The sequence below is a fragment of the Erithacus rubecula genome (genome assembly GCF_903797595.1).
Source record: "Erithacus rubecula genome assembly, chromosome: 2".
NCBI classification, from domain to species: Eukaryota; Metazoa; Chordata; class Aves; order Passeriformes; family Muscicapidae; genus Erithacus; species Erithacus rubecula.
In genome coordinates, this window is record NC_136685.1 from 42,292,916 (window position 1) to 42,316,412 (window position 23,497).

The following is a 23,497-nucleotide window of genomic DNA, read 5'->3' on the forward strand; positions in this document are numbered from 1 at the left end:
GATAATCTACATTAGTGAAAGTAAATAGAACTAGGAAAGCCAAGGAAAAGCAGCACAGGTTTCATATAGACAAGTAGGTAAGAGAGTGCCTCACCATTTCAGGACTTACATCTGAGAAATAAAAGCTCCAAGATATACAAAAGGAAAATGTTGCAGACTGTTCCTCTTATCCTAAGAGTGAGGGGTGTTCTGCAAAAGTCACAACTACATTCTTAACATTGTTTTCAGCTAGAAATCCCTAAGGGACATTAGTATGTCTTGTCTGTTTATTAACAAGCAGTATATGAAGAAATCAGAGACTTTTCTAAAACAAAATTTGTAAGTTAGGCATCCTGTATGAGCTTTTAAAAAATAAACACTTGCTACATACCAACTCATGTTCAAGGACTGACTGCAGGCAGAATAATGATTAGAGATACTTTATTGTTTACTAATTACATTGATCACTGTTTTTCCACGTGCATGTCCTCCTTCCAATTTCAGAAAGGCCTTTGGAACTTCAGAAAATGAGAAGACTTCATCAATTACTGGTTGAATCTACAGAATAAAGAAAAAAATTCACTATATTAGGAATAAAGCTATGTGTCACCCTCAGGCTTCAAAACTGTATGAAGAAAGGGGGAAGTTTTCTTTAAGGTATTTAGGACAGAACTTGCCATGGAGCCACTAGCTTTTTAAGATTTTTCAAGGATACCTCTCTATCCAGAAGAAAGCTCTCTGCTGCTCTTTGTTTTGAAACACCTCTAGGAGCACAGTTTAGAGACCTTACCTAATGTCACCATGTAAGGCTCTAACTTCTACATCCTTTCAAAAACTTGACACTGTAGTTTAACTTTTTGTTGTCCACAATGATATACTAATGAACATTTTTTTCCCGCATAATTCTCTACTGGTTTTCTTGTTAGACTCAGAAAATCTCACAGTGATATTTTAGAAATATATCTATATACCTGTAATACCTATAACTCTGAAGCCTGTCTGCATCTAGTACTTGGCTCAGTACCCTTAAAAGACCACAAATTAAGTATGAATAAAAAGTCCACCAATGTTTGTTGCTGAATCATTAAACTACATTTGAAACTCAATCACTGTGTAGTTCAGGAGGCATAAATCATTATTAAGCCCAGCTTTTGACATTCATTTTGTAGAGTGGCCTTCTGGACTGCTTTAGACTCATTTCTATAAACAGTGAGACTAATTATTCACTCCCCCAATACTAACTAAGGAGCCTAAAACCCCCAAAAGTATTTTCTTTAGATGTGTACCAACAGAAGCAGAAGAAATATCAGCTCTTCTGAAAAATATTTGTCACGGCTGGTCCAAGGGAAGAGATTATTTTCTACTGTCAAGTTCTGAGTCAGCATTCTAAATGCCAAAGTAAGATTTATCTACAGAAGTACCTGCCACACCTCCTACCAAAGATCTGCCTACCCTGAGGTTGGTCCTTTACCTTGGATCACCAGCCCAGTGCATGTCCTTGCACTGATGCACTGACCCTAATCCTCTTATCAGAGGAAAACATGACCAGTAGATGACTCTGCAGCTAGCACTTGCAGTGATGAAGATTCGAAGTACCAAAGATCCAAACACACTATTTACAGTGCTACACGATCCTTTTCACTTGTGTCAGGGAAAAAAAAAAATCTTCTACATTTTTCTTACAGCTGTGAGCACGTACTCTCGTTGAATAAGCCAGAACTGGTAATTTCTCTGCTGGCAGGACGTGCATTGTGCTAGACAGAAAAGGAATACGGCAACAATAAGGACACAAACAGTGTGCCAGCTTTGGAATGGTGCTGTCTTCCAAAAAGCTGCCTTGCTTTTACCATGAGACAAAGGGTTTTGCTTTTAGGCGTGCTGCTTAGAAGGTGAGTGTGCAGCACTACTAAAAAAAAGGTTTTCATATGCACACACACACACACACTTTCCTAGTAGCAGTGCTGACCACCCAGCACCCTCCCCAACAACACAACAAATGCTTTCTGATAGTTTTCCATGCTCAGGGAGGTCCTTTTCTTAGATCTCCTAATTTCCTCTTCATTGAGTAGCAATGCACAGCAGAGGAGCCACAAAGATACTGCAACTGTGGAAGAAATGTTGGGTATAAATGATCATGTTCAAGACAAACTCATGTCTGGGCAGCATTCAGCACAGAATGGAAATGTTGTCTTGGACATCAGCGAAGTCAGGGACGTGGACTCAAGGCAGCAAAAATACTGAATTAGACAATGGTTTGGGGTAAACTCAGCATGTGAGTGCAGCTGCAGCTGCTGTGACCATCAGCAGGAGGAACGTGCTGCTGATCAGTACTGACTGTTTTCAGGAGGACCAACCCTTGCTTTCATAGCAGATGCTTGGGAAAACACAGTTCAGGAACCTTGCAGAGCCAAGCACTTGTACAGTATTTATTATTAGTGGCAGTTGTGTACAAAGCTGTGCTTCAATTAAGAGGGAAAAAAGAGATATAGAAACACAGACTGCTGGTGCATGGACACAGATGACCCTGACAAGGCAACAGGCTAGGAGGAGAGGAAAAGTATTCAGGGTAGAAAGCAAATCACCAGTACCAGGGATGTGAAGTGCAAAGGGTTCCAGGGAAAGGCAGAAGTTAACTTCAGACACATGCAGCAACTGAGAATATATGAACAAGACACTTCACTGTCTTGCTAACCTGCAGTCCCTTACTGTAGGTTGCAGCTTATAACCCTGACAGAGTGAGGTATGTTACATCCTCAGCCTGTTGGGCAAAGTTCAAAGCATTGCATTTCAAAAGTGGTGACACAGTGATTCAGAGGAGTCCTGAATTCAGCCTCACAATTCAAAACACTATGTGCACTGCAGCCACCACATGCTCAAAGCCCATCTGCTACATTGATGTAACCTCTAGCTTCATTTAAATGCTGGCTTTAGGCAGTGCTATAGAGAGACATGAATACCAAATTGATGATCCTGGCAATCTAGAGCATTAAACATTTTATCTGGCTGGCTGGACAGTCCCATTGTTTGAATAACCCTGAAAGGGCTGACCGTGTTGCAGCACAGTGATTCACTCAGCCTTTACCATAATCCACTGACTAAGATAAAATTTCTTCCTGTGAACAGACAAACAAGTAGGGGAGCGTCTGCTGTTTGTTGAATGTGTGATAATAAATGGAGATTAACTGGATAATAAAAACACTGCCTATTTAGAGCCACGCATCAATTCCTTGCCAGAGGACACCTATTTATTCAGGGAAAAGGGATTAAACTAAAATCTGGGAGAGAAAGGATTACACATACCCACACTGAAATGTTTATCTGAAAACAGATTGGGCCTGAAAGGTATTTTCTTCCTCTTCATTCTCTCCAGTGCAGGACATACTATAGAAATGAATTTCAGGTCTCTTGAAATGAACTCATTTGTTTGGAAAAATAAAGAGTAGTTGCTGATGCTGATTAAGGCTATCCTACACACAGCACAGAGGTGGTGTCCCAGGCACTCCAGCTCTGAATGCCATAGGCAGAGAACAGCACTGGCAGGAGTTGACTGCCAGCAGGAACACACTCCTGCTCATGGCAAATTCAGGCCCACCCTTGGAGGTCCCACTTTCTGCGGTAGCAAAGACCAGTTTTAGTTTATCAGGAGGGGACAAGTGAGAAAACATGAAAGGAATGGAGATGGCTTTGACGCTTTCAGTAGCACGAAATGTGGAGCTTTTTCCTGCCACTGGAGGGAGAGCAAGAGCCTTGAAATTCTCACTCAAAGGACAGTGACAGTGCACTGGCTCTCTTCCAGGTCTGCAAAGGATGGCCTTGTCAGAGCTTGGGAGAGGGCTTCCCTCCCCGCTGCTGCCTCCCACAGCACATCCCCTTCCTATGCCTTGGTGAGGCTGCTCGGGCTCCCATACACGCTCTCCAATAAAGGAACTTGCACAGAACAAAAGCTGGGATGTGCTCCACCAGACATCAAAATCCTCCTGAGGGCTTGCTGTAATGGAAGAGACCTGCCTGCTGTTTTGACTAGCTGAGTTAAAAGATAAAGGCTGTCTTCCTCCACAAATTACCACCGAGCCTAAATGCAGACTGTGAGCACAAATGCAGAGCTTGAGAGTCTCCTTGGGCCTTTAGTGAGTCTCTCATCAATGTCAACAAGAATCGTGAAGAGAAATCATTAAAAAGAACAGTCCCTGCCCTGGAACTAAAAAAATGGTTATCTATTTGTTGCTTTATTGTCATCCCAAGGGGAAAAAAGATGCTGTTTGGGACACTCCTACTTTAGCTGAGCATCTTCTCTGCTGTACACATTCATATTCCATGCTCCTTGGATCTTAATCTCATTCCTTTCTTCATTGTTTCTTCCCCTTAAAATGGCATGCAACAATGTATGCCGAGCCCCATATTGCTTGCCAACAGCAAGTTCTTGTGTCACCCCTCACTGAAGACAAAGATTGAAACTCTTACCTTCTGCAACAGCTGCCTGTGGTCACATTCTGTACAGGTAGGTAGCTTTGCAACTGCACATACCAGCACAGAATCACAGGATGGTTTGGGTTGGAAAAGAACCTTTAAAGGCCATTCAGCCCAACTCCCTTGCAATAGGCAGGGTATGGTCTACTAGACCAGATTGCTCAGAGCCCCATCTTTGAATGTTTTGTAAAAAACTTTCCTTGTGTTTTTTATTAACTTGTATTTCTGAGAATATGCACTTTCATCCATAAGCACATTAAAGGACATCAGGTACCTGATATTTCTGTCCCAAATACCTAACAGAAGTAAAAGTGATCCACTAATACACCCATAACAAAAATGGTGCTGGAGTGGTTAAGAGATGGGAATGGAAGGCAAGTGTCCCAGGTCTAATCCCACAGCCATCTTGTTTGGTTATTAAACCAAAGTACATTCTTTCATATCAAATCTCTAGCAGCAGCCCACAGGAACTCATGAGTACCATGTACAGTTATTAAAAACGCTAGCAGACAAATTCCAGTTAAGTAAGCTATCAGGGTACAGTTCAGAGTGTAGAAAAGGAGTCAAAAATCTCTTGTTAATTAGCCCTGGCAGAACAGCTTCTACAGAACACAATAAGAAACCGGGACAAGCCCAGAACTGCAATGTGTGCCAGCCTAGCCCAAGCTTAAATCAGTAGAAATAAGGAAGATCCTGGGTTCAGTTACATACTGGACCATGCTGAAAAACTGTTAACTAAAGGAAAGCACAATTAATCTCTTCTGGAATCTCTGGTAAGGCACGTTCTTGCTAGTTGTCCTGGTATTTATGCTGGTAATTACTGCAATTTTGGTCAATGTCACTATACACTTAAGATAGAAGCAATTTTGATACAGTTAAATATAAATACATATTTACATATGAAAGCATATCATATATAGCAATTAGAAGATCAGTCCTGGCATGATCCACATCTTCCTGGTCTCAGCAAACTCACAGCAGACAAGGGCTGCCTTGTCTGCACTTTACCCCTGCAATAGGCACAATTCCCTCCTACACCAGAAAGCTAGAGCTCAGAACACCAGGACTGACTTTCCACACAATTTACAGTTACATCAGGTTAAGGGAACACATTGATTAAATGCCTAGTAGATGATGATGATTTTTTTTCCAGACCTCATTGTGGTGTAAGTGAATTTACATATTGAAACCCTATTTCCCCACAGTATGCAAAGTTTCCATTAGTGCTCTTTCACAGACACTCTGTGATGTAACCACATAGCACTTTCATAAAGAGCATAAGCAAGCCACTATGTCCTGGAGGAACAGCAACAGATAGGTTTTAATAAAAATCACAGTGGCTTTGGGTTTTTTTGGTGGCCATGACCAAATGCAGATAGACGTTCTTTTTGGAAGATAAAGGACTGAACAGACCTTTTTCTCTGTGCTCTAGCCAACCAACCTGGCAAGCCAACACACTGCAACAGGAAAACAAAATTAAAAAAAAAAAAGGTGCAAGCTTTGCAACTTAGCATGAAGAAAGATGGTCATCAGAACAAGTGTGATGGAAGAGAGTGGGAAGGACTGATCTCTAGTTAATTGAGACATTTAAATGTAGAAACTGCTACTTGCTAACTTGGGCACCATAGTCCTTTTTTAAGAGAGACTGAAGCAGACACCACACAAAGGTGAGTTCTCTGATATCTTAGGATACTTTATCACAGTCAAAGTCTGGAATTACTGTAGAGAAGGCTACAACTATAGATGCCTTGTTTGAAAAACATTCAAGGACTCAGTGTTATATTCGCTGTTTGATATTCATACAGCTGGGAGAAATGCAACAATAGTGCAATAAAGGCCAGGGGAAAAGTGTTTGCAGAACTGAAACAAGATGAATTGGAAGCAAATCAATACACACAGGTTAGGATACAGAAGCTGTGATGACCTACATTAGTAGAAGGTGTAAGCCATCTTAAATCATAGCCATGCAAACAACTCTCAGAACCCATGGCATGTCCAAGTGGATGATCATGTCCATTTGTGTTATTTACTTTCTGAATAGGAAAGACCAGGAACAGAAACCAAACCAATTCCTCATTTTAACAAGGTATCTCAGAGCAAATAAACAAAGGTGAGTAAAGGGCATGAGCCTTCATTATTAGATCAAGACATTATGGTAGCAAAGGGCTATGTGATTTGTTCAGCATTGCACAAGAAGACAGCAGCAGGGCCAAAGAACAGTCAGCATCCTGCCCTCCAAACCATAACAGCAGGTGCTAAGCCCAAAGCATCTAGTGCCTTCAGCAAAATGTATAATCAACACTATTCACAAATTACATTAATATAGGCATGCAGTTGTTCTTCCTATGGATGCCTGTGCTGGAACATCTATCTAAAAAGCAAATATCAAAGAGAATGATCTATTCATTTCATGATTGGAGACTCTGCCCTTTGGCCTTCCTTCTGCAAAAACAACTTTCACCCATCAGCTCATCTGATGCAACAGTGCTCTGAAGGAAAGAGTATTAAGTCACCAGGAATACTGCACACACACTTGTACTGCATTTAAATAGCACTGAATTAAAATGAAAATGTCACATTCCTGTTGGGCTACATGTTAACCCACATCCTATTACCTGTGTCCTGCAGAAACACACAACACACTCAGTCTCCTGCTTATGACACTGAGGCTGCTTTCCTCCACCAGGCTTAATAAAAAGGCAAAGTAACTGCTCAGTTGTGACTTAGAAGCTTCTATATGAATTTGGCCTATTTTCAGCAAGGACTATATGACATATCATTAGGATAAAAATGCTGAGCAAGCAGCAAAAACCGAAATTGTCAATGTTAAATCCACAACACCAACCACAAAAACACCAAATTAATTCCTAACGAGCCTTTCAGTGATGATGCTTCACCAAAGTGTGCCAGCAAATCTATGTCCTGAATTAAAGGCTCTATTGATTTCATTTGTCTTTAGATGAGAATTGTAATTCACCAGGAACATTCTACCATAGAAAGACATACACCAGCTTCTGAATGGGCTTCATCAAGTCATTTGGTGGAGCCCACATTAAGCCAGTCCTTACAGCGTTACAATTAACTGCTGCAATTCAAACCACAACAGGGATTCTTCAGCAGTTTAAAAAATAGCCAGTCTCTCTAAAATTTGTCAAGGAAATACTGGTCTTCTCCATGTCCACAACTGTTGCAGCAGCCTCCCAGCCCCTCAGTCTTGCAATAGTCTCTTTGCAAGATGTCCAGCTGCAAGGCAGAGAAAAGAGCTTGTAAATTGAAAATGTTTTGGTTTTTTTTCACCAGGCAAATTACACAAGGAAAATTATTCTCTTTCCTTGTACTACCAACTCACCAAATTCTCTCCTTCACTCTCCCACTAAAAAAGGGCTGTTAAAAGAACTCCTCCTCAGAGCTGATATTTTGCAATTCTCTATTCCTTACTGCAAAGATCATCCAGGTGAAAACCAAGTAACAAAATTGCTTATACTTCATCCACTGAAGGATTAAGAATCCTTTTGCTTTCACAAAGGAAGATGATGAACGTATCAGAACTAAAAATCTCTGTTGTTGCCACAGAACTGTAAAGAGAAACACTGTCAAATCAAAATTATCTGTAAATGTTTCAGAGGTATGCTCTTCAACGCTTCACTTACTGTAACATCTCTTTAAAACATCATCTCTTTTTAATTTCCTACATTTAATTCCCCCACATAATTTATTCCTGAAAAAAAGCCTCTCATTTTCAGGAGCTTTCTAATTGCTCTTACTCACTTCATACCACCTCAAAATTAACATGTCTAACAAAAAAGACTAAAATTAAAAAAAACCCCAGCATTACTCAAAAGTATTCACTCAAAGGTAACAAGTTCAACTACATTAGCTCAATTTGCTGGCTTCCCCAAGCTTCTAGATACACTTAATTGCTTCATGCTTTTTTCATTTCTTCTTTATTCTTTCCTATCCAAATATAAACATTTATTTTCACTTACTTATAGGAAACTGTGGTACAATTCCTCTAGTGATTCTCTCCTGCCTTTTTTCCCCAAACACCTACTCTTCTGAATGAATGGTCTGTCCTTTTAAGGGAACTCTTGTGTCTAAACAAGAAAGGTGATAGTCTTATAACTGTGTCTTATAAAATCCTGATGACAGGTCAATGTTTATAACATTGCACAAAATAGAGTAAAATGCTGCTAGAATAATGACTCTGCAGACAGTCTGACGTTAGGACTTGTTTTTGCACATCTTTTTTCTCATGATCATCTTACAGCCAGAAGTACATCGGGACATTCATGTATGTATGACGCACATTTTAAGCACATTGCAATTCACCTGTCCAGGTTATTAAGCAAAGAACACTGATTAAGACCTATCTCTATTGCATAAACAGCTGTTTCCCAAGAGGCTTTCATGAGCATATTCTGCATTTGTTTTGCATACAAGGTAGGGACAGAACACAAAACAAATTGCAACTGGCTGAGGACAGGACAAATGGTAGAACAAAGACAAGGGCATTCCTTTTTCTTAGACACTTATAATTTAGCAGTGTGACTGAATGCAATCACAGGATGAGAACCTTCTACAGCTTCTTTCTTGACCACAGGGTTATGCCTATAGCACTGGACATAATTCAAAGCAGATAACTATTTATTTTTATCAGCAGCACTGAGGGGGCAAAACAGAAGCAATCAGGTCTTCAGTACAACAGCAGTTTATTTAGTCTTTTCCAAACTCTAGAACATATTGCATACCAAAAAAGGGGGATCGACACTCAGACTTTGAGAGATCTAAATTTTACTAATATGTGCAAATTTTGAGCACAAGATGGCAGTTCACATACTAGAATTACCAGCAGTCATGACAGACTCTGTTTACTCTTCTGCTTATCCACCACACAGAAAGATTAACAGCAGTTGTCCATATTCTCTACTCTTGGGTAATTTAATGTTGCCAAAATTCCCAAAGAGGACACTGCTGGGACCTTTATCACCACACAACCCAAAACATAGGAAATCAACTGTTCACCCCCCCAGTATATTTTGTAACAAGTTCATAAACATGAAAAGATCACAAAAGTAGACTGTAATCTATCTTGACCTTTCCCCCCAAGTCCACTAAGATTCCCCAGAAGCTTATGAATGCTCACAACATTCCAAGTCCCTGTGCTGAATTAGCCCAAACATCATACTCTGCAGTACTGAAATAATGAAACACAAGATTCTTGTCACCACTCTGCCAATGGAGATCACCTATCACATGCAATAACCAGAATATTTTAGTTCTGTACATAGTATGGGCAGGACACCCAACCATCCAGGCTAAGCAATTTGGTATATGCAGATACACAGCCATGTTTATTCTTCCCAAATTAACCATGTGAGACCTCTTAAAACATAATTTTCATATAAAGTTCATAAAAAATTATTCCCACTGGCAAAGATAATCAATCACTGGACACTACTCCTTGTAACTTTGTAAGATTTGTGTTTTTAAAAACATATGCTCAAGAGGGAGAAGGCAGAACAGTCTTAAGCATTATGAACTCCTAAATTCCATGCAAAAGGCAGAAGTTAGAAACTGGAACAAGTTGATTTTTAATTAGTTTTCCCTACCATGACTCTCATAACATTTTATTTCCCAATAGTGAACTACACCATTTTTCAGTCCAAGCAGCATCTCTTTCAGCACAAATACCTAAGTAGCCATTACTGACATACCTTTCCAGAATCAACCAGTTCTGCTATTTCATCCAAACTTGGGCCACTTGGCATGAAAAATGCCCATCGATAATGGACACCTTTAAGGAGATGCTGCAAGAAAGATCATAAATCCATTAAAATATCATGAGAGCAAACTGTAATGGGAACTAAAATTAATGACAGAATCCCTGAAGAAGTAACTTAAGGAAACAATATGGAATTTATATGCTAGTGTCTGAAAAAATTCGCACCTAAGCATGTGGATTAAATGTACAGACCAGGATGTTGTGTTACCACAATAGAATCAGGATGAATTTTTTGTCTAACTGCACAAGTCAGCTAGCAGAGAAAAACAATTACCTTGTCTCTGCAGCTAAAAACAGAAGTATTTGTTATATAAGAGAGAAATGGTGTTTTGTGTTCATGTACACTCACAAAGGGGGTGAAATAAACCCAGCAGTGTGACATATAGAACTTTCCACTTCAGTATCAGTGACTTCATTTTCCACCATAATATCTGCCAAAGTCATCACTGTCCAATGACAGATGGCAGGTCACATGAACAGCATTTTGGGAAGATCTCACACACATACAAGTCAAGAGCATCTCCACTGAGTAAGTCATTACAGGAATAAAAGCCATCATCTGCCAAAGAGAGATTTTTATATATGGCATAGAATCCTCTTCATCATGGAAACATGCACACTGAGAAATAATATTACATTGTTTCTTTCCCATCTTTTCATTTTGTCTTTGGGCTTTCTTGTGAAAGTACTGCTGCAGGACTTAAAATCCCATTCAGCCAAGCCTTCACAGGAATACCATGGCAACTGCTTGAAAAGCAAGTACACAAGCATAGAGAAGAAAGAGAAAAGTTCTAAAGCCCTACTGATCTGGCCACTGGCAGAATGTTTTAAGATCCACTTATGAAAACTAGAAAAATCAGTATCACCATCCAGACACATGAACATGAAAGAGATGAAAGACTTCCTAGCCACCCTCAACCACTCTCTGGTGCTGGAACAGGATGAAGAGAATCAGTCATGGAACAATGTTTTTGAGAGAAAGCCTGACCAGCCTAAAGCAAGTAACAGAACTGCCCTCATTTCAGTGAGGCAGGGATTTGATGTGTTTACTATGAAACCCTGGCTGCCAGCAGGACTCACCAGGGAGGCCATATGGTAAAGGCCACAATGGAAAGCACAATAAGGAATCAAACTTCAAAGCTCCCCAAACTACTACATACACCCAGCAGCACCACTCCAACACATTTCAGTGCAAGCAAGAAAGAAAGAACAGTATACTTAATGACATATGAGGACAATGCAACAGCTGCCCCTCCATGAGCTCTGTGACTGACATCCAAGCCACAGAAGTACTCACTAAAGTATTACAAAATATGAAAGTACATAGGATTTTGTTAAATACCTTTAGAGTTTTGGAACCAACAGTGACTCCTGTTTGCAACATTCCATCAGCCACTCCAAGTTTGTCCATATTGATCAGGAAAGGTGTCACTAAGGTAACATACGTTGCTCCTGACCATTTCTTCAAGAGATCTAGTGCCCACTTCTCCGTGGATCCACCAACATTATCTAGGATAAAATCAAACCTGCAGACATGTAAAGAACATGTTTAAAATTTGATATGGGAAAAATAACTTCACTGTAATTAAGCTAATTAATAGCAGAAATTGCCTATACTTCACATTTTTTTCTGTCATTGCAATGCAATAAAATAATCAGGCTGCAAGACAGCAGCAAGAAGTTCCCAGGACTTCAGTAGAGTCCCATCTTAATGTACAATGGGATTTAAATTTACGGTTATTGCCTATTCACTGTGCAGCAGACACAGGCTATTTTAAAAGCACACTTAAACTCCAAAAAACAAACTTAGGTGCACAACTACATTCTGTACTTGCTTAAAGCCTTCTAGAGTTCTATCTCTTCAGCCCTCCCACAGAGACTACTGGAACAGCCTTGAGGTCTAGCACTGAACAATATGGTACGTACATGTAAAAACTAGTCTGGACTCGTGCCCTCAACTAGGAACAGCTCTTGTACATGCTGTACTCACACAAAAGTCAGTTCCAGTGGATAAAATTACATAAACAAATTATTCTACTAATGCTTATTTCCTCACATCCTTCTGTGACCCAATTCTCAGCTTCACTTCTCCAAGTGTTTTTTTTTTTACCTCTTTATTTATTTAGGGACTGTTTTACCTCTCCTGATAGCTCTTTTCTTCACATCTACCTATTTAACATTGAACCTAACAATGCAAAGGATCTAAAACCTGCCCCCCATGGAATGGACATATGCAGCCTCTGACAAAAAGCCACAGTTTCAGTGTTCCTTCTCATTATCCCAACATGTGAGCCTGTAAAGGTTGAATAGGGCAACAGGGAGCTATGTACCTGTTCTGTTAAATGCACAACTCGTTCTTGTTTTCATCTGTAAATTTCCAGCAATCTCTAGATTGCAGTAGATATGTAAATACACATATCTCTAATCTAAATAACTTACAAATGCAAGGGAAAATACTTGATGCAAATTAAATAGAAAAGTACTTATCTCTCTGGAATGACAGTTCTCCTGCCTGTCTTCCAAGGGTGTGATTTCATTATTAAAGTTCAGTTAATATAACAGCTAGCTGCCAGCAAAAGAAGATCATGAAAACTAATGCTCCTGGAAAAAGTAGCTCACTATGGGTTCTGAAGTGTCAATCCAGCTGACTAATCAGCCTAGTTGCATCATTAAACTGCACTCCAGGACACTGTTGTTGGTATATCTTAGAAAGGGTCACTTGCTAGAATGGGTGTTTAGCATCTAAAGTGTTGAACTGCACAAAGGCAAATTTAGCACGGACTGCAAAGTCTGTCCTCCATACAGTGTCACTGCCCTCAGGCCTGTTGACAATCACACTACAGTTAAAGGGCTTCTTAGCACAGCTGCCAGTAAAATTCTCTCACAGATCCAGCAGCTTCTATTTCCCCTCTCAGAAAGTTAGCTCAATCTAGCTAAAAAGAGCAGTGTAAGTACCGTATTCAAATACAAGTCACAGTAGACTAAGTTTAAACAGATGGAAAGATTACAAAAGCAAAAATTACTTCTGTTCTGGAGAAAAATCCCAGGCTAGTTTAAACATAGCTGCTGTGACAAGATAAATGTGATTGTTTTTCAGAGGCAGCTGAAAATGTAACAGAAGAGAAATTTACTCCCAGCTGAGTTGCACAGTGCAAGTCACTGCTTCTTCATTATATAGTTCTTTCCTCTATAAGATCAATTCCATATTTACCAGCTTTGCTCAGGATTTCAGAGGCTTATTTCAATTTATTCAAGCATTGTATATTCTCCAAGATACTTGGATGGAAGCTACAGAACTGTTCATACCACAGTCACAGAAGAGAAGCACATGGAAGTGAGCTTGTCTCCCAATTACCTGGCTTAGTCTTACAATGAAACCTGTGCTGAGCATACTCACTTGAAAACTGCAATCAAAAAGGTGAATCTGCTTTACAAAATAATGCTTTAGAAACAGGGGGGAAAATGTAGGGAGTTCTGATGGAGTCAAGCAATCAAAAGGCAGAAGGTCTGACCACCAACTCCTTCATGTCTGTGTTAAAACAACACTAACACTCACAAGGGTAATGTTTTAAGCTGCTCTTCCAGATTCCCAGATTTATAATCAATCACATCATCTGCTCCAAGCTTTTTCACCAATGTGCTGGCATCATGAGAGCAAACTGCTGTCACGTGAGCATTCCAGGCCTTCAATAGCTAAAAACAAGTATAAAAAAAAAAAAGTCCAAAAATTAAAATTTAGTGAAATATCGAGAACAACTTAAAAGGCAAAGTCTCAATATATTTACAGAACAAATGAGCATGTTTAATAGGGAGTGAGGAGACTGTTCTAGTACAAGATAATAATCATAAATCCCACAGACAAAATAAAGGCTAGAATTTATCAATATTTAAGGTGGTTGTGGGGAAGGAGGAGCTGGTGAGTGTGGGGTTTTCTTAATGCCACTGAAACACAGTAGGTTTCATGACAAATAAGGCTCTCAGTTTGCCATCTGAATCTGCCAGCTAAACATACAGCAAGAGGCACTGTCCAAGTTGTTAATCTACCAAACTGTCACCAGACATATCATTAAATATTATTAAATATGCCCTTTAAGTATTTCATGTTGCTGCAAAGAGGTTAAGTACCAGTAACAAGAAAAAGAAGGAAGTAATCTCTGATTTATCACAGGGACAATATCAGGTTATCTTTGACTCCAAAAGCTATAGCAAATTAAATTATTTTTGCTAGTTATTATCTCTTTCTGCATCTCATTTTTTCATCTACAGTAACACTTTTTACCTTTATTCCAGGTTAAATAATGTAGTTTATCCAGGATTGATCAGTTACGCATTGTAACTAGTCAGTGACTGGTCAGCCTTTCATACTGAAAGTCACCTGCTTTATCATGGATCAGGCAAAAAGCATACCATGAAAAATTCTGCTGTAAACCTCTTTAACCACTGTGTTTATGGCCTTGTAACATGGAAAGCAGTGATGCAATCACCCAACTTCTGTATTATTTCATAATATTGAGAGAAAAATTTTTCAGCATGAAATGACAGCAATTAGAATCAAAACTCCCAAATTAACTGAGGATGAAAGAGGAAGTTGTACAACTAATGAAGCAACAAAAGAGCATGTTGATTTTCCAAAGTTTAGAGCTAATGGAACAGACAGACAAAAGGGCAGAAGGGCAAAGACAGTGAGGGAAAGTAAATCTAAGCCTCTGTGCTTTACAGCCACGGCACACAAAAGCCTGATGGCCTCTCACATTGTTTGACCAACTACAGCAGTTGTGGTAGGTGACATTCTCCATCCGTTTTCCTACTCATACAGCAAGTTCTGTTCATATTTAGAGTGCAGTGCTGAATGAAAGATAATGAGAACAGGCTACATATTTCAAGTTAATTACACCAATCAAGAGATTTCCTGCATCCAAATTGTGAAATGTGATCTTACATACAACCCCCTTCTTTGAAAGTCCCTTCTTCCTACTTTAAAATACAACATAATAAACTGAAAGCAATAAATATGAAAATACTTTACTTCTGGAAATATCAATCATCTCGATCAGGCAGACTGATCAGGAGCTTGCTATTCTCTATTCCTTCTCTCAATTCCTTTCTGTTATTCTTCTTTCATACTGAAACACTTAAAGATTCATCCTGGGCATGCTGGATAATATTACCTGTACAGCAAATGTACCAACTCCTCCTGAAGCTCCTAATATTAATATTCTGTAAGAGAAAATTGAAATATATTTAATAGTTCTTTAAATAAACTCTGGAGTAACTATGTATTCTAATGTTTCCTATAGATCTCTGACACTGAATCATTTTTAGCAAAAGATTGGTTTTATCATTTAATGTTATTCAAGAGCTCAGATAGCCAGAAATTTTACTTAACATTGCTGATCATGTGTCCTGTGCCAAAAGCATTATCTCAGCACAGCTAAAGAGACTTCCTCATATGTGCTTTCCACTAAATGCAGGCAGTGGAGCTGTCAGGTAGTAGCATTTATATCACTCAAAACCCCTGTACCTGTCCTTACTTTCCCAAACACAATTGTTTAGTCTGGGAAAAAATCAATTAAGAGTCCTTTCTGTCTCCCACACTCCAGTGTCATATCTCCTAAAGAAAAAAACCCAATTCACCAATATTTTACATTAAGAGAAAAAGCAGTTTAGTATCACATTATTTAAGGAGACTGTAAACTGCAGAACATATGGAACACAATTTTTTCCCATATTGCATAATGTTTATCTAAAAGATAAAATTACAATTAAGTACCCTCACCATTAACAAGTTTAATTTCTATTGAAGTGTCTTTTTCTTTAGAAAAAGGCAGTACAATTTTTCTAGTTCCTTCCAGTACATCTCAACAAGACCCTGTAAATGCCAGCTTGTGGAAACTAACACACAAGCAAGAAAATGAAAGAGTATACTGCCAAATTATTAGCAACTGACAGCTCATTTTAGCTGATAACCCTAAATTTCAAAAAAAATTAATACAAGCTTACTTGTGAGAGGACCTTACTACTAGAAGTTTAATCACTGTTCAAAAATCTCATCCAAATATTTTATTAAATAAATAAACATCAGAAAGTGAATTAGTAAGAAAACCTTGCAGCTCAAGTTGCAAACATTTGCTAATTCTAGGACAAAAAGAAGATGCAAGATGAAGTCCTGGCATAGGATTGTGGAACATCATGTTTCTCAGAGCTTCTGTTTGCCAGAAAAGTCTCAGAATCTTCAGAAGCTGGTGAAATTTCTCTTTTAAATCTCACAGTAAAAGATGTTGAAGGAAATTGCTTTTTACAGTACAAAACTGTACTATACAATCTGGAGTCTCAGTTTACAAAAGTTCTTTGATGTAGCTTAAGAGACTTGGCTTTGGTCACACTATCCATTTTAAAATGCTCCTTTTGTAAGTGATCAGACACTGTTCCCTCCCATTTCACTGATGCAAGCTGCAAAATTCAGATTAAGAATATGAAACCACAATACCACAAAGCCTGCAGCTTTTAAATCTGCCAAAATGTACTTATCCTCAAAGCAGGCTTCTAACGACAGATGCCTGGAGCAACATGCATATTTCAACTTTAGTATACTTGAAAAGGCTCCAGGATACTACACCAAGATATTGGGTTAAACCCATCTTTATCCTTAAAAAGGACAGTCAAAATGAGATCCTTTCAAAACACTTTTTCAAACCACCTTTACAGTTTCACTCCGTAGTTAAAGACCATTTCTTCTACTACGTATCTGGGGGAAAGCCTTAAATGTACAATTTGCTCAAAGGATTTAGGTAACATTTTCAGTTTGGGGAGCAGCTTGGCTAGGACTTTTTTTTTTATTTTCCCCTTCAATAAAAACCCTCAAGATTCCTTCAGGTATAAATACTTTCCAGATTTGGTTTGTTCCTATGTTACATGGGCTATTTTCTACCACACCTTCCACTTTTTAAAACTCTCTGCACACATTGTGACTTCACAAAACTCTTCATTTCTGAGATAAACTACACCTGCACAGGAGATCCATGTGTAGCAGCTCAATAGATCAGCATTTTTACAGCACTGACAACAGCAAAGTACAAGTGGGGGAGTGTTTGAAGGTGCAGAACCTGTTAGGACACTACTGAATGACAGATGGTGGCAAATGCCAAAGGAGAACAGTTTTGTTTGCACTGCCTCAGGAAAACACAGCCAGGAGAAAACACAACACAGAAACTACCTGTTTCCATTGCAAGGGCAGCTCAGGAGTAAACTAATACACAAGTATGTGCACCAGGCAACACACTAACAAATCTTCTGACCTGGACAGAGACCCAAGGGAACCAATTCTTTCAAAACAACAAAAAGAACATTTGTACCCCAAGCTTTTCTCCCTTTGACAGAGGCACAACATTCACCAAGCTCCCCATGGGGCTCCAGCAGTTCAAATGATCACAGGGAGCAGATCTCTCCAGATAAGCACACCATGAGATCTGACAGCTTAGCCCATCTCCCTGGGCCCTGCTTGGAACTATGGTGTGGTCAGAAAAGAGCATCAGAGAGACAGGACCTGCTTCACCTTTGTGTGCCCCTACCAGAATATGCAAAGGGTGGGCAGTGGAGGGTAAAGATCAAGGACTAATATTTTCTCCAGATTATGAACAATTAAAGTTTTTCAGTGATTGAGTTATATTCAAGATAAAAATTTAATAAATGCATCAATTTAATACTGTTATAAAATGGATGTTTTTATTGACTAAATATATCAATTTTATTTAGATGTAACATTTATATTTAATTTGATTATGCCAACAAAATGTCTCCAAGAAATTTATTCCTGGATCAAGAAGTGTTTGCCCTATCAAGAAGTTTTACAACCTACACTGAATTTGTACTTCTCAGCAGATAAAATTATGAAATAACACACACATTGAAAAAAAAAAATCTTGGGGTATTATGGCACTCAAATTTTCACTGTAACCCTATAAAGCAGGAGTATACTTTTGGTAAGTTACATTAACAGAATCCAGCATTTCTGGAAAGTCTAAGATATTGCCTCTGTATTTACATAAAGACTTTTACTTAATAGCACTTTGTATAGCTTGCATGTAGCAATAACTTCCCAAACTGTCAGGTTTGGTTTTGTTATGCATTCTGTGAATACAGAAAGCAAGATATTCAACAGCTAGTGTTGAATAAGCATAACCCCTTTCTACTGAAACAGGTCAGTGGCACATATGAGAAGCTCCAGGTATCCAGAGAGACCTTCAACACAACACAAGAGCAATGTTGAATACTTAGGATAGTAAGAACATTCAAGCTTCTACAAGAATACTGGCATTAATTAGAGTGGTATAGAATAAAAACTATGGAAAAATGACTAGAATTGCAGGAGGGTTCACAAACAATGAGAGCATACTGCAGGAAACTTGTAAAAACATAACCTGTGAAAGTATGCACAGGTGGAGCAGATAATCTGTCAGATCAAAGTACAGCCAGACACTGGACTGGCTGCAAGTATTTCTGGTTAGCCCACACTAACACCTTAAAAGAGGCAAAGATAATAAAACACACCAACAGAAAAATCTGGCTGCTTTTTAAGATGTCTTAACATTGCACTAAAGTACCAGTGAAGAAACTTCCATCAAGGAATACAGCTGCTCTGCCAAAGTAAGATATTTTTGTGTGCACATGCACCCTTCTCCACAGCTGTTTACATACAACTACAGGAGACAAAAAGACTGACATAAAATCACATCTGTAGGTAACTTCTTACCAAATATACGATCTAAAGAAATTAGGAAACAGTATATAAATTCTTGTACTTTTAAATTATTGCCCTAAGAGTTCATGGAATATAATTTTGCACAGCTCCTTCAACGTATTTTAAACACTTTCCTACAAGTAATATTTCAGAGAAAAAAAGGTACCATCACATAAGTCATTCACTGCTGGTTTTACAGCTCAAAATTTGTAGAGAGGAAATATAATACTTTTAAAGTAAATTAAAATGGGCTTTTTGCTGACAGAGTAATTAAAAATTTATTTGGAACATGAAAATAAATATTAAATGTAAAGATGCATTACAAATGCAGTTTGAATTTTAATGTTAACAATCTAAACACTTACCTGAAGGTTGGAAAGACAATTTAAATAAGGCTAGCCTATCAGTGTATCCTTAGGTTAATTATATTTGCATGTGAAAGTTAAGATAATGAATAGTCCAAATACTGAAATATAAAAAGTAAAGTGATCTTATCTAGAATTTTATTACTAGCTGGAAGTTAATTTCAATTATGTCTCCTTAAAACTCCTTTAAATTTTACAATTTCATTCATTGTTTATCTTTAGAAAAAACAATTACTCAATGTTTTCATGATGACGTTCACTCTGACATGTGAATGACCACTCACTCGATTGTCTTCTAGAGATCTGGGTGAAGAATTTCAATAGATCTAGTGTCCCTTGCAATGTGCTGCATTACAAAGTAGCAGTCAAGATAAGAAGAGGTCAGGCATCCAGACTCCTGATACCCAATAATTACTTCATGACCTAAACCTGTGATGCAACATAGTAATTTTAACTATTTTTCAACTCCCATAGTTTCACTTTTGCCAGTATTTCCACTCTGAAGATCTTGCTATCTCTTTACTCAAACATTCAAAGGTCAAAATAACTGAAAATTTCAATTATCAGAAAAATGGTATTTGCTCCAATCTTTCACTGCATTTTTTCTCATCTGCCATTGTCAGATTAACAGACTGATAAACAAAGTCAATTTTTCTATTTCACTGGCTGCTCATCTTGCACGTTCTCCTTTTCTTGTCTGCATTCCTGACCTCATCAAAGTTCTGGCCTGTAGGTCAAATAAGAGTCTGTCACCTGCTCATTTTTCTCTGAAAAGCTGGAAAACCAGTCTGCTCCACATGGCCCACACACACAAGTCTGTCCTTGAGAGGGTTTTTTATGAGTTGCCAGTATAACTGAGAGGACACTACATTTGGCTAGCTATTGTAACAGGCAGAAAAGGGAACTCCCTACAAATTACTAGAGATAATATCCTCAAATTATCCATATAACACACACACTAGATACATATTGGATTATAATAGAATCACAGAATGGCCTGGGTTGGATGGGACCTCAAAGTTCATCTAGTTCTAAATGCCCTGCTGTGGACAGGGACACCCTTCACTGGAGCAGGTTACCCAGACGTGCACCCAACCTGGCCTTAAGTATTTCCACTTATGGATGTGTGGGCATCCACAACTTCTCTGGGCATTTCTTACCTCTATATAGGGACCTCATCTGAGCCTTCCTCTAAAGAAGCCTCTCTCAGCAGCTGTGTAGACAGAATCCATCATCCTCAGACAGCTGATCTTTAGGAATGTCATGGTATAACAGTCTTTATCACTGCTGGACATGTCTTAGAAGCAGCTCATCAATATAAAAATGAAGAACTTTAGTTTTAGTACCAGAACTATTTACTTACCTTTTCCCACTACAATTACTTTGGTTCAGTCCTCCCACTTGGTTAAGTGCAGACCATGCAGTGAGACCCACATATGGTAAGGCAGCAGCTTCTGTGTGACTGAGACACTTTGGCTTAAAAGAGACCTGAAATAAAATCATATCTAAGTCAACAGCAGCTCCTATGTGATACAGAAATACTTTAAAAACCTTTACTGAATTGCAGACTGTGTACTGCACATCTTTTCAGCCATCTTCAAAACTAGCTGGAGCACAAATCAATCCAAGCACTAAGAAATAAAGTTACGTCGGTACTGAAGAAGAAAAATGCCAGCCTTTGCAACTTTGAGGTTTTGTTAGCCACAGTTTTGAAAGTTTACCTCATTTCCACTAGCTACCACAAACTCTGACAGAGTGCCTTGTTTCCACGGGGGAATTGCTGCCCACACCTAAAACCAAACAGAAAACAACTATCAATTTTTGTAGCTTTACACACAATTGCAAGTACACAGAAGTTTCCATCAGTATAGAAATCTTTTTTTCTAATTCACAGAATGTCTTCACTGTTTATCAGAAACCAGTTTTATTTACCTTATTTAGTTTATTAGCTTATTTTACATTAAAAAAAAAAAATCACAGAACTGACTAAATGAAGGACTGGAAGCTATGTAAATAAATTGTACTATTGCTTTGTGTATAAGACATAATTTTTCAACCCCTCCCCAAACTACTCCCATACTAGGAAAACCCAGATTAGAAGGGTGAGGATGGTGCAGAATCAGGATTTGCTTGGCTAAAACCAATGAAATGTGAAAACACCTGGTGAGGGTGAAAGCAAACAGCATTTTTGTGTGGGCATCCACTTTGGTTAAGCCAAAGTTCCTACTCCAAGTTACTTGGGACAAATAAAAACAAACCCTTTCTTGTTAGATTTCTACCTTCAATTAAAAACAGACCAGCACTTTGAGTGCACACTTATAAACAAACAAATTGCACTATTGCTGCTGCTGAAATGGACCAAAAACTAAAACACAGAAGGGAAATTAACTTGCAGAAGACTATGTTTTTCCGAGAAAAAAATTAAAGGAAGACAGTATTCTAGGAATTTACTTCCAGATAGGCTTATTAACAGTGTAACAGCATTAAAAAAATTATTAAGAGCAGAATTAATGCTGCACATGTCATAGTATATTTTAACTATACATTTTGGGAAAAGAGTAAAATAAGAGATTGGTGGTATCACCTCATCTCCAGGTTTGAAATAAGACACACCCAGTCCACATTCCATAACAACACCAGAGACATCTCGACCAAGTGTCATAGGAAATTCAGTCAAGCCAGTTTTGAGTTTCAGGGGATCCCGCTTCATATTTAATGCAGTTGCACCATAACCACCTGCAAAACATGGAATAAACCACAACACACCACAATGAGTGCTCATTTATTAATTGTGCAATTCCAATTAGAAAGCATTATCTATACAAAACGTGCCTCATTTCTGTTATAACCGAAGCACACAAAAATCTGCAATATTTCATACTTTTACAGATTTTAGAAATAAAGAGCAAGTGTAAAAAATTATAAGGCATATCTCCTCAAATGAGTAACCTGGACTCCCATTAAGTAAGCAACAGACAAATGCTGTGAAGTCTCCGAATTACCTATCTAATAACACTATTCAGCCTAAAAATAGCCTGCATTTGGTATGTATGCCCATTCAAGTGTTTGGACAAGTCTGCCTATCATGCTAGAAAGTGCCTTAACAGGAATCCTCAAGACAGGAAATGTCCCATCACCAAACCCCCAATTATATTCAAAGATTTTTTAAAATTAATTTATTAGAGACCCAAAATACAGATTGCAGCTCTGTCAGGGGGCTTCTTGCAGATATATTTGCTTGTTCTACTGAATCGTTTTTGATATGCAAGCACTTCTACACAGGAAATGTAAGGTATTCTACTACCACAACTTGTGTTTCAAATCCAGAAACTGGGGAGGAAAATCTGATTAAATGTGTCAAATACAAAGAGCTGAGCGGTGAAAGAGACAGATTTCCTGGGCGGGATGAGAGCACGTCCCCAGATGCCAATTCAGGATGGGCATGGCAATGAATATTAGTTCATTGCCTTAGGTTGCACATGTCGACCTGGCAGCACCTGGGACCTCCAGCCCCATTGACCCCAGGGAGACGGGAAAATCCAGCATGACTGAGGGGGAATGCAGCTCCGTGGCCGGGCATCTCTTAGTCGAGAGTAGCACCACAATCACTCAGCTGAAAGCTCACCCTCGCAACACAAACACACACAAACACAAAAAACACACTTGTCAGTGGCTCTTCCGTTCTCCCCTAAGTTCAGCATAATCTTTTTGTACCGCTCTTCCGTGATAACATGAAGGAAGCTCCCAAGAGGCGGAGGTTTTCCCCGGGGCTCGGGGAAACACGTGTGTTGAGGCACTGCCGAGACGCTGCCCTGGCACTCTCGGGCCGCACAGCCCCGGCACAGCCCCTGCCCTCCCGGCAGCTGGGGCTCGGCACTTACTTCTCATGCTGAGGTCGATGGGGTTCAGGCTCGCAGCGTGAACCTTAATGATGACCTCGTTCGGGAAGTGTATGATGGGGAACATCATCTCCCTGGTGAAGCGCAGCACCTCGTTGCTGCCGTACCGGTCTATGACCCAGCTGGGCATGGCGGTTCGCGCCCGCGGAGAGGCGCGGAACCCGCGGGCCGGTGCCCGCCCGCTGGCCCAGCGCAGCGCCCGCCCGCCCGCCGCTCCCCACGACAGCATGGCCGGGGCAGCCGGGCCGGGCTGAGCCGAGCCGCGGGA

The 23,497-nt window shown here is 39.3% G+C and overlaps 2 protein-coding genes across 3 annotated transcripts in view; one reads left to right on the top strand and one right to left on the bottom strand.

Moving 5' to 3' along the window:
- Positions 1-23,497, top strand: part of QRSL1 (glutaminyl-tRNA amidotransferase subunit QRSL1) — a gene marked incomplete at its 5' end in the record, with an annotated part of 82,494 nt that overhangs the window by 45,147 nt on the left and 13,850 nt on the right. The window lies entirely within an intron of this gene.
- On the bottom strand, positions 404-23,458 carry RTN4IP1 (reticulon 4 interacting protein 1; the record flags this gene model as incomplete). Of its 2 annotated transcripts, none has more annotated exons than XM_079298760.1 (9): positions 404-537; positions 10,161-10,253; positions 11,571-11,754; positions 13,785-13,921; positions 15,397-15,445; positions 20,694-20,818; positions 21,052-21,120; positions 21,915-22,066; positions 23,212-23,458. In XM_079298760.1, the coding sequence occupies 9 exons, from the start codon at positions 23,456-23,458 to the stop codon at positions 421-423; spliced, it is 1,173 nt and encodes a 390-aa protein (XP_079154886.1). In that variant the 3' UTR covers positions 404-420. The 2 variants fall into 2 exon arrangements, with proteins under 2 accessions (XP_079154886.1, XP_079154887.1); XM_079298761.1 differs by lacking the exon at positions 404-537 and adding an exon at positions 7,547-7,689.